This window comes from Anoplopoma fimbria, chromosome 3 (genome assembly GCF_027596085.1).
Source record: "Anoplopoma fimbria isolate UVic2021 breed Golden Eagle Sablefish chromosome 3, Afim_UVic_2022, whole genome shotgun sequence".
NCBI lineage: Eukaryota > Metazoa > Chordata > Actinopteri > Perciformes > Anoplopomatidae > Anoplopoma > Anoplopoma fimbria.
In genome coordinates, this window is record NC_072451.1 from 26394713 (window position 1) to 26406788 (window position 12076).

General features: G+C 41.2%; 2 protein-coding genes across 2 annotated transcripts in view; both read right to left on the reverse strand.

The window, feature by feature from the left end:
* The window catches only part of cacnb2b (calcium channel, voltage-dependent, beta 2b), a 32116-nt gene extending 31107 nt beyond the window's left edge, over window positions 1-1009 (reverse strand). Inside the window, exon 1 of the mRNA XM_054626619.1 lies at window positions 962-1009. Within this exon, the coding sequence (XP_054482594.1) occupies window positions 962-1009 (48 nt within the window). The remainder of the gene's footprint in view (window positions 1-961) is intronic.
* Window positions 1010-5869: 4860 nt separating this feature from the next.
* Window positions 5870-11267, reverse strand: tmem236 (transmembrane protein 236). Its single transcript, XM_054596672.1, has 4 exons — window positions 11014-11267; window positions 10347-10419; window positions 8648-8771; window positions 5870-6716 (listed from the first exon to the last, which is right to left on the reverse strand). The coding sequence occupies exons 1-4, from the start codon at window positions 11265-11267 to the stop codon at window positions 6085-6087; spliced, it is 1083 nt and encodes a 360-aa protein (XP_054452647.1). The 3' UTR covers window positions 5870-6084.
* Between the last annotated feature and the right edge of the window lie 809 nt (window positions 11268-12076).

Genomic DNA, 12076 nt, shown 5'->3' on the forward strand with positions numbered 1-12076 from the left:
ATGTGTCACTGCTTTTAGCCGTGAGTGTCTCTTTTGATGCTGTAAGTTTCTTTCCTGGCTTGATGCTGAGGTGGGCACACACTGAACGCAGCAGAACAGCATGTGGTAATCTGCGAGGCTTTGCGCTGACAGCCCATTGAGTGTTGGGGGGGGCTGACAGTAAGCCTATTTCATGTGGAAATGTGTCTGCAATAGAGTCCTCTGCAGTCAGCGCCATCACACAATGCACTGCTCTGAGACTCCATAGTATCTGCTGCAACAGGAATTAACAGAGAATGTGAACGGGGAAAAGCAACAGTGACTGTACTGAGGAAGCAGAAACAGACTGGCAGAGAGTAGAGGAAGGAAAGGAAGAGGGAGTAAGTGGGAAATCAAAAATATAGAGAGAAACAGGTGGAGGAGAGGAGTGACTGTCATTTAGAGGGCGGTAAAATCTGGCCTGTGATGAGATAACTACACCTGTCTGTCATCCCTCGCTGCTCCGCTCCTTCAGACAGCTCGGCCAGGACAGATGTGAGGAGAACAGCTCTTCTAAGCAGCTGTCATGTATTAAAAAATCACCTCGTCCTTGATTCAAATCAAACTGTAGCCTCGCGGTGCAACCAGAGGTGAAACCATGACACACAGGTTATTGGCTCCTAGTTCATATCTTCATGAAGTCTCGTACTGGGATCAATACAGAGAGCTGTTTTTTTAACAATGGATCAATCTGTCCTTATAAACTGCAGAAGGAGCAGGCTTAAAACTCACGAGTGAGCGAATAACAGGTTGTAAGAGTCGCACTCACAGCTGCTTGTGTTATCGTGCTCGCAGACTGCAGATGCAGAAGATGCCGGGCTATAAAATGTGAATGAATCATCGGCGTTGTTTGTGAAAGTGAAAAGTGATTACACAGACGTGTCACCCGCTGTTGCTATGGGATCGAAAAAAAACAAAAAAACATGCTGTGATGGTCACTTACATAGGTGGACTGCACTCTCTGCCAGTGTCCCAGCCCACAGCAATACATCAAGACATCCAGTTGAGGGGGGGAGAGGAGGAGGAGGGGAGACGGGGATGGACGGGCTCACGCACACGGGATCCTCATGGCACAGGTGATCCACCTGATCGCCACCTCTTCTGGGGCGTCCCGCAGAAAGAGAAAAGACTCTCGGTTCCGCAGGTTCTCTCAGGGGGAGGGGGGTCACCACGGGGGTCTTCAGTCGGCTGGTTCCTCTCATAAGTTATAAGACCTCAGGTGAGTTCAGGTGATCCGGACGCCAAAATGTCTCAGAGCATCTTAAGTCCTGTGCTCTGTCCCGTGGAGAAGTGTGTGTGTGCGAGGTTGGCGTTAATGTTTGTTGTGTGTGTGCTCACCTCATGTCAGAAAGACAGGTGGTTCATCTGGAAGCCTGTTTTTATTCACCCCCACCCGCCCCAACTACCACACCTCCCACCTCACCCCTCTCTCTGTCCCGACTCACCCTGTCGATACTCGTCCCTTAAAGCCTTCCCTGGCCAAAGCCCCCTGAATAGTCTTGTTTCAAAAAACTAAATGTCATTTTCTTCTCTGAGGGCGTCTCTCAGTGCTCTGTAGTCCGTCAGAGGGATCCAATCAGAGCCCTCGCATCACTCCACAAACGTCTTGAATGCCTGAATCCCTGTCTATCGGTTTCTTGTGCAGTAAGTCCACCGTGGGAGTCCAGATTTTCAGTTTCTGTGCGATTCCCCTTTTTCTTCCTCCTCAAAAAATTGCAGCTCTTTAGCTCCTCCTCCAGTGTCTCTCACTCCACCACGCTGCTTTTCCTCTCTCAGGGGTCTCCTCTCATCAGGAGCGTTTCTGCTTACCTGAGTCACTCATTGCACTCCTGTTGTGACTGTGCATGCATGTGTGTGTGTGTGTGTGTGTGTGTGTGTGTGTGTGTGTGTGTGTGTGTGTGTGTGTGTGTGTGTGTGTGTGTGTGTGTGTGTGTGTGTGTGTGTGTGTGTGTGTGTGTGTGTGTGTGTGTGTGGAGGCTGCAGCCAAAGCTCACTGCTCTCCCTCTCTCTCTGTTGCCATGCTGGAGCAGGTAACATTCGGCTAGCGCAGGAGACACACAGCCTGAATTCAAATGCGCCTCCAGCCTCTCGGATTTACAAAGCCTCCACCCCTCCTCACAGCGACCCCCCCATCTCCCCTCCACTTCCACCATCACTCTATCTGTCCTCCTCCTCCTCCTCCCCTCATTCTCCTCGTCTCTGTTCACAATATCTGCCCCTTCCACTGTTGCTTCATTTTGTGTCATTTCTCCCCTCCGCTGCCACGCTCTCTCTAGTGTTTTCATGTTACCTTTAGAGCGGGATGAGGAGGCACTGGGGATAATTCTGCTGCTGTTAAACACTGCAAATAAATTCCCTCTTTTGAAGCCACTTCTGTCCATAATTGAGTCCAAAAACCTCTTGGCACAAGTGAAGAAAGGCCATGAGAATATTTAACCAGTTTCCACAAGAAATCAACTTGTTTCTAAAAGTACAGATGAGAGTCTGTGACATTTTTTTTAAACTAAATGTAATGTTTTTAGGGAAGGAGGACAAAGAGTCAACAGCCACATAACAGGCTCACTACTCTGAGGCTGTACCTCTGCACAACGATACCTGGACCAAAATGCTAACATCGGCATGCCAACATCCTCACACTGTCTTAGTTGATAAACAATAAACATAAAGAAAAGCTGAGGCTGATGGGAATGTCATTAGTTCTTGCAGTATTAGGTAATAAAGTATGGTAAATGAGATTCATCCTTGGGGCACAACTGGTATCTGTAACAAATTTCCCTGCAATCCGTCGATTAGTTTTTGAAACATTTCACCTTCAGGTGGCTCTGATGGAAAAGTCAGCTGAAAAATCCTCTTGGGACCCAAATGCCAGTTTGTTTGTGCCAATCCATTTTGAAGACAATGATACTGTATATATCACAACATGAGGGCACACTTTGACCTGCTGGTGGGGCTAAATTCAAAGTCAAGGAATCCCAAAAGTCATTATGATACGTCCTCCATAGATATCTGTACAAAATGCCAATCAATTCATTCAATAGACCCTTTTAAATCCGAAGTCATCACAAATATCCGTGTGTTGGCAATGGAAGTTGGGTTTCGCTAAAGTTCTAAACATTTGCGACAGGATCACAACCGTTTCAGAGCAACAGGTGTTTCAGTTAAACAAGCCAAATGCGTCCAAGGTTTCTCATAAATAGTTGGCATAGAAAATGAACACAAATGAGTATGTACTTCAAAATGATTGAAGGCTTTTATGTTTTTGCTGTTCAGGTTATCAACAGACACCATAACTACAAGCAACCACGAAGCATTCCGTCACCAGTTAACACGGCCACTCATTAAACCGATACACCGGTGCAGCTATATGGCTGCAAGCTATTAAACCCGTTGACTACCGTTGGACTTCTTAAAAATGCTAGTTGCCTAACTCAAAACTCAATAAAGTCACTTTGTCTTGGTATTTGACATTCTGTGATGGTGAAATGTTACACACTAGGCTCCTCCACTTAAATACTAAGAATATATATATCCGGCCACTAAATATTCTGATCAGAAGCTTTTTTAGCTGATTCGCCGTGAATGATGACGAGACGATCAGTCTCACATTTCAGATTTTTTGCACGTGCAGATGTTTTGATCTGATTTAATAAAATTAGACTAACGACTTCATTTAAAATTTTTGCATGCTGGATATTAAAACTGAATGAATTAAAGCTGCTTGTCTTATCACCATGCATGGAAAGTTCATTTTAGGACAAAAGAGAACAAGAAAATGAAATCTTCTGCCTCAGAGAGCTCTTTATATTTCAACATGTATCTTGCAGACTCCTATAAAGAGCTTTTTTATTTTTTCTTTGATAATTCGAAGCATTCATTCTGTGTCACTGCTCTCCGGACTGTTAAATGGCCATAATAACTCAAAACGCACTAATGCTTTCTTGCAGATTATAGTATGAATCATTAAGGAGGAGAATGATCACAGCTGAGGGAAATTAAGAGAAGTTCATTTTAGTTTTCATACCAATAAATGAAAGCAGGCCAGCTCTGGTCCCTCCCTGTGAATTACAGCTGATTGTCTCGTGTCCCGTCACTGGCCTTGTACATCATTAATAACACATTGAACAAATCTTCACACTCAGTGAGTCAATAGAAATTCTGCAGATTTATCACTGCGTAAACATAAGGACATTTGCTGCTATTTTTTAAAATTCCTTCATGTTTTCCCCCTTTTTTTTTCGAGAGCAGCCATCAGTTTGTAAATTCCCTCAAACAGTTTATCCTGCAGCCCTGGCTCATCCATCAGGCAGACAAACACCAAGTGCTCCATGGGGCATAATTCTGTCTGATGCGTCCTGGTGGAGGAACTGATTATCCACCAGCGTCTCTCTGTGTTGTCACTGTGGCATTCTGCGTTGGTACAGCCCACACACAGAGCCCAAGGTTACAATTCAGTGAGTTATATTGCCGTGCAAACACATAAACCACCACGGAGCCTGCAACACGGGCAAAAGAAGAGAGCGAGATGCTTATTTCAGCTCCCAAGGACGAAGCGAGTGAGTTAGAAGCCGCAAGACACAAAGAAAATACATCTGGTTCTGTGATAGGCAGACATATGCTGAGGAAGAAAATTGCAACTGAAATTACGAGAGAAAGACAGAAAATTCACACTGTGTGTTTAGTTTAGTCCACAGAGATTGGTGGAGGCTGAGAGGAGTTACTGCTATTGATCTCTAACCACATACACATGTGGACAAGGAAAAAACTTTATAAATCAGTGGAGAACCATAACGATTAATGTGGCATTTTCATGGCATGTTTTGGAGAAGATTCACTACAAATCAATACAATATCAATCTGATATGAGTGATCATCTTTATCCTGTGAAGAAATATATTAATCTTGAAGGGAGTGGTATATCCAGGACGACAACGTCCCCTTCATCAGGGTACGGGGAACAGACTTAAGTTTATTTCTGTCTTAAATCGAAAGGAATTTGTCTGTTTTTGTTACGTTTTCCATAATCTATGTCAGTTGCACATTTTAAATATTCTAATGATCTAATTGGTTGCGTTTTTAATTATATTGATATTTTTTGTTCCATAAGGTATGCCACCTTTATATAAGCCCTGAGAGGCAAATCCAAATATATCTAGACCTAAATAGTTTTATCTCCTGTGTTTATGACTTAAGACCAGGTGAAAATCAGAGTTTGGCAAGGTTGTTTTTTCTGAAATGCACCTCTACCCCAGAACTGAAATAATTATTGATTTATTCCAGGTGAGAACTCATTTCTACATGCCCTGTAAACACAAGCTACATATATTATGTGTTCACAAGTTACGAAATGAAAACTCACCTGGAAGAAAACGTGAATGCTTCGAGCCCCTATTTAGAACATGGGGTTGATTTGAATATGTATCAAAAGGATGCAAAAGCAGTTTTTTAAGTAATAATAATAATAATATGAATAAATCATTAATAACTTACTTACATTGCAGCTTTTTATACTAATATAAAAACATAATAACATTTATTGTTAGAACCTGATCGAAGGTTAATTCAAAGATTTCCAGTCCAGCATTGACCGTGGAACCGTGATAATTCTGTCATTTGCTATGATGTTGTCAAAATGTTTACACCTGTGTTAAAACAAAGAATATTTTATTTAACATAGTTACAGTTGTTTGAAATGGTTTAGAAGCTTTAGTTTTCAAATGTGTTGTTTTCATCACCTTTTCTAGTATGGTAACAAATGTACAGATAAAAAAAAAAATGTAGCAGATAAACATAAAATTAAGTATCAATAAATACATTTGGATACATTTGTGACAGAAAAACGACAGCTGGCTTCTGTACACTATGTTTTAGTTTAAATCCAAAATCATTTTTACACTTTGATTTGGATGAATGGCCTTATAAAATATTAACAAACTTGTTGTTCTTGATCATCAGTACCAGTTTCATCGTTTTCTCCGGTGTTGCCTCCTTCACAGAAATATACCAACTGTTCAACGCTCCACAATCAAAGCAGACCTTTCATTAAACAACAGAATGTGCCACTCCTCCTCAAAACATGCTCTGCCTTTTGAAAATCCTCAGCTTAGTCAGGAATGTAAAGTAGATAAAAGTCAGGCTCACCAGCACATTTTTCAAAGGGTACAACACGGGAGTTACATAACCAAACACGACAATCAGAGAGACTCGAATGATAAAGAAAGGAAGGTCCTGCAGAGCGACACCAGCAGAAGACAATGACGGGTTGTTAGGGGCGATGACCATGCGGAGAGTAGACATGAAGGCGAGGATGTAGATGGGGAACACCCAGGCCGAGTAGAAGACCAACGGCTCTCCTGCCACTCTCACCATCTCCACAGTGTCAAACCAGAACAGGAAGCTATCCACAAACACCTCCGACCTCACGTCCCTCCTCCACAGGAAGCCCACAGGACCCGAGTAGGATCGTCGGCGTGACGATGAGGAGTACAGGTAGGCGGCGGTGGGTGCTCGTGAGCTGAGTGTTGAGCGGCCGGCGTGGTCCTGCCATCTGGTCGAGGTGCCGCCGTTCCTGGCCTCTGGGTGGTCTTGGGTCGAGCCGTTCTGGGCTTCATCAGCAGGCAGCTGGCCCGTTACCGTGGTCACCTGTTCCAGCTGGGTGAGGACGGGGCCTGGCATGTCAAAGTCAGAATCCATGCTGTCGGCTGAAAATGACAAGAGCGCACAAAACATCAAATGTTATACTATAAACTGTATATAATGGGATGAAATGTTATGCTCCAGTAAATGCCAACATCATTGGTTACTGTCTTCTTTCGTTTTTTTCCCGTCATGTCAATTGATTCTGACATCATGTGTTTCTGTTATTTTGTCTACCATCCCTGATATAAACACGCGACAGTAAAGCACAATGCATTTCAACAACACCATAAACTAAATCTCCAAAATGGCCTTTAGTCAAATCAACAGCTCTTTAAAACACTTTTTTTTTCAGAAACTGAACATTATAACATTCATAAAGTAGGTTTCATCGCCATTGTGTTGTATTCGACTGCATTAGCTTTAGTTAGGTGAACTTAATAAACTGAATATACAGCTGTGTACTTCATGATTGAACAGAGCTCCTGTAGTCTTGTTCGTCAACATATTCTTGTTATTCTTTGGCCTGAACTAGAACACTTCCGCAATGCGTCATTTCGTTTCCTAAGTCATTACGTATGAATAATCTTTCAGGCAATAAAATAACCATTTAGATTCCCAATATGTGATCATTTTTTCCAAATGATGCCTATTTGGAGTAGCTAGCTGCAGTGTGGACCTGTATGCACCCCATATTTACACGTTGGTGTAAATTTACAAATAGCCATTATTTGAATAAAGTGATCACATATTGGGACTCTAAATGGTTACTTTCTCTCCTGAAAACCTAAAAAAACAGCCTTTTTATAAGCCTTTTTTTTCCAAGTAAAGGTTGATAAAACTCGTTATGCTAATCAAAGAAATCGCACTGCCTTTAAGAAACGAAGTTGAGAACACAAACTGACACAATGTTGAAGCAGCCAATAGTTTAGGACAAAGAATAAAGTGAATAAAGTCAAAGAACACGCAAATGATCAACATCATTATGCATTTCTTATAACATTTTGATATTGACTTGGTCTTTTGTTTAGCACTTTCTTTTTAACCTTTTGATGGCTCATTGAGGTCACCTGGCAACAAAACACATGACATAGTAAAAGTAGCAGGTTTTGGACAAAAAAATGGTGTTTTGGGGGTTTATGGGGGTGATTTTCAAAGTGGTTGATTTGTAACAGTGCTGTAGTATTGTATTGGAGAGGCTCATACAGGAATATTCTGGCTATCAGGGACAGATTGGACCAGGACCTGCTAGTAGGCCCACAAGGAAAAAGGGAGCTTTGGGCCCCCCACACCATCTTATCCCCAGATTCAATTTGCCCAAGGTCCCAGAAACCAACCAGTAAGTTTACTCTAGAAAAATGCTGTGCTCTAGGTTTGCTGCATGTTAATTGATGTGTGACAATTTGATTTAACACTAATTAGTTTAAGGATATGCACCATGAAAGCATGATATTAACGTAATTATTCAAAGGTGCCAAGGGAAACTAGATTTTGACATCAGAACAGGGCCTCAAGATACCAAACCAAAAAGTGTTGGCCACACAGACATCCTTGGGACCAAACTGACCAAATGGACAACAATAAGACAAAACTACTCAGTTCAGCTCACGTGTACTTGTACCTGAAGTGTACACCTTTAATGATTCACACCTTTTTCACTGCAGATATTTTGACTTGTCATAATAGAAAAGAATCACAGGTGTTACTGCTGTAATAACATTAACAGCTAATAAAAGCATAGATGGCTCTGTTCTTTTAAAGTGCCCCAATAAGTCATGACAATGTGACAGTGAGCCAGCATGCACAATAACAGGACACTTAAACTGAAGCAGCTAAATGGAACTCCAGTTAAGGGTCGCAGGGGTGCTGGAGCCGATCTCAGCTGTCTTTTGATCTTACATACGAAACAATATATACTATAGAACACTGAAAATGCAGGACATATACACTTGAACATCGTTTCTTTTTTTATAATAACAACAACTTCAACACTTACATTGTCCGATGAGCCTGCAGGGGCGAATTCTCTCTATGATATCCACACAGATGAGGGAGACGAGCACCAAGGAAACGGGCAACTCGGCGAAATGGTCGCGCCTGGGTCCTCTGTCCACCTGCACCTACAGTACAACCGATAACAGCGTAAATAAATGGGAATTCAATAGTAGGAAAAAAACCAATCTGCCACTTAATAATCATGAGGGATGAAGCAGGAAGAGACTGAATGGAAGCTCTTTATTATGGTATTTGGCTGGACTCAGAACAAGGAGCCAAGTTTTATGAAGCCATCCAGTTTTATCACCTCATCATCGTGGACATTAAGGTGCTGCTGAATTCCATTAAAACAGGATTAATAAATATTAGATTTATGAATATATCTTACAAGTCTTTTGGTGGACAGATGCTCTTATTTATGTCCTTGCTTGTCTGGGAATAAAAGACACTGTGCTACATATCTGTTTGTTTTTTCTGAGTGGTGGATGGTATTAAAGTTTGAGTTAATGGCCAACCAGTTATGTCCCTTATGGGTTACTGAATACCCCAGACAGAGAGTACAGTCATGTGACGGTGCACAAGTTTCTACTCTCTTTTTCTTGTAAGTGTGATGGTGCCAAAGTCCCTCTCAGTACACAGTGAGAAAATATATGGATGCTTCAAGAAGCAAAATCTCAAGAGACTGAAGAAATGGGGACAAGCAATCTTCTTCTTTCCCTGTGGTGCAATGTGCTGTGTCAACTATCCATCAGTGGATAATAATTGTGCTCTAAACATAATCCCTCACACACGGGGGTCATAAAACGAGCTTGTGCCTCAAATGGACTGTTTACAACAAATGCGCCTGTTCAAGGTCCCCGTCGGAGCATGACGGAACAAAACATCAACAGGTGCTTCTCTGTGACAAGAACCATCCGTCACATCGACCCTCTAGAACTGAAGAAAATTAGCCATAATGTTCCTGATATGCGCCAACATGGCTGTGGGGTGACCAGCATATTTATGCATCAACCATGGCACTGCCCTGAGGTAAGAAGATTTTGGGTTAATGTGATTTTTTTTGGTGTGCAAAATATTGGATGTAGGTTTCCCATTATACTGGGAAGTAGTATTTATGGAGAAGTAGTATTTATGGAGTTATGTCAAAATAATTACTGCACTTGATTGGATTTGCCTTTCTCCCAGTGAAACTCACAATACCTAAATGAAATGGAAGGAAAGGAAACCAATTTGGTTTGTATGGAAGCCCATCTCTGCCAATGCAATGACGTCAAAATAATGAGAAACGATCTAAAAATAATGAGTTATTGTCTCAAAAGAATGACATTGTATCTAAAAGAAATTTGAAACTCTCAAGATGTTGTTGTCATTGTTTGAGATACTAAATCATTGTTTTGAGATAATAGGTCATTATTTTGAGTTTCTCATTATTTTTGAAATGTTAACTCATTATCTTTTAGATATCTTTTCATTAAAATGACTTACAGGATCTTTTTCATCCCAGTGGCAGCAATGGGCTTGGGGCTACTTGTTGAGTAGCCGGTCAGATGCTAAGTGTTTTTTGTCTATTTGTTACAGATCGTTGAGTGTGTGTGGACAGGCGGGGAAACACTGATCAGTGTTTCTGTGTGATGTTTTTGCTCTAATATAAATTTGGAAAATAAAATGAAAAAAAGAACAATAAGTCCTGATGACATTACCTTTGAGCTGGCAACTAGAATAGCAAAGCACGGCAATGTACACAGGATGAGATACGCCAGCGCTGTTGGTCTCCTGAAAAACAAATGAATACAATTGTTAGATACTTGAGTATTTACATTTTATGCTACTCAATAATTGTATTCCACTACGTTTCAAGAACAAATATAACTTTTACTCATGACATTTGTCTAGTTACTTTGTGAATGAAATTGAAACCTTATTTAATTTTTGAACAAAGGCCAACATTCAATTCCAGGATGATGTAAAAAGGCTTGTACAATGGTAGCAAGCTCACTCAGTGATGGGAGTTACAATATAAAGCAAAATCTAGCTAAAGTTGGCTAACATTAGCCACCATAAGCTATTGGTTATACCAGACCAAGTTGTACCTGCAGCACTAAAACCCCTGAGTCTATTGAATGGAGCAAGGCTGAGTTTCATTTCTCATGAATTCAGAAGATTATGTATAATAAATATGAAATATGATGATGGGTTGAATATTAAACAACAAAACTTAAGTTTACCTTCACATCAACCAGCTACAACGTTAACTCCATCTGTCATCTTGCATTATTATGAGCACTTATTCTAATATTTTTCTGATAATACTAGAAAGTAGGACTTCTTTTTTAACAAGGTACTTTTATGTTGTAGTATTGTACTCACCACTGTGTGATCTCTGAGATAAACCTCCTCCTCTTCAGGATCACATACTTCAGAGGAACCCACACCAGCAGGGCCACAGAGGTCACGTAGGCGACAGAGGCCGCCACCACCAGCCAATAGGCCGTCAGATCCTGTCCTCTCACGTCACGTACGAGCCTGGCGAACCGCTCCATAATCACAAAAATGGGAATAATGAGGGCCGCAAACTGCAGCACCTCATACAGGATGAGTTTGACCGTCTTCCCCGAGGGCATGGTCCCTGATCACCGGCTGCTGGTCTGAACTGGGAGCGAAAGACTTTGACAATCATCTCCCACCAAAGGAGCCAGTGGAGCCGTTGGACTCTGCACACTGACATTGCTTACACTGCACCGGTGGCTGTATTCTTTTATTGCTGAGGTAATGAGGTGGTCATGCTCGCCTTTTTTATGGGCCCACAAAGAAGAGCGCTCCCAGCCAATAATTTCAAGGAGAAAATCACACTCAGTTCAACAAAATTCCAACTTTCTGTAGAACTGCAACTAAATGTTATGGGAAATTAAACAATTCTTAATAATTCCTCTTTTAAACTCACATGATACTGGTATTTGGCTGCAAAGAAAAAAACAACCTGCATTCCTCTGTTTGGGAAAATATACACAATATATACTCTCAACTATACACACATCTCCATCTAGTGGCAAGAAACTTTTTTTAAGCTGCTGAAAATTTGGCATTTCTTCAACTAAGTATTTCTTAACACCTTCCCAAAACAGTTTCTACAAAAAAAAAGGCATCATAACCTTCAAAGGTAGAATTTAATGCAGGACTGTTGTGTTAGACTCCATTAGTTTTGGATATATGAAGCTAATATTGCAACGGAGTGTATATTTAATGCTCAAAAGCTCAGTAAATCTGCTTCATCAGGCTGGCAACAATCATAACATTGTTGACTTATCAATTTGTCGGTTAAATCCACTTGATTTAACCGACAAATCTGTAAAACTGAGATTCTCCATGAAGAATCACACAAGAATCTACTTTAAATATTGTGTTTACCGTAAGTTTCTTCTTAACAAGTCAT

Excerpts from the sequence above, each read along its gene's own strand:
- tmem236 (XM_054596672.1), bottom strand. The coding sequence starts at position 11,267 with ATGCCCTCGGGGAAGACGGTCAAACTCATCCTGTATGAGGTGCTGCAG. Across the intron at positions 8,772-10,346 it reads TTCTAGTTGCCAGCTCAAAG|GTGCAGGTGGACAGAGGACC; the intron begins GTAATGTCATCA and ends GTTGTACTGTAG. Across the intron at positions 6,717-8,647 it reads CTGCAGGCTCATCGGACAAT|CCGACAGCATGGATTCTGAC; the intron begins GTAAGTGTTGAA and ends TGTCATTTTCAG.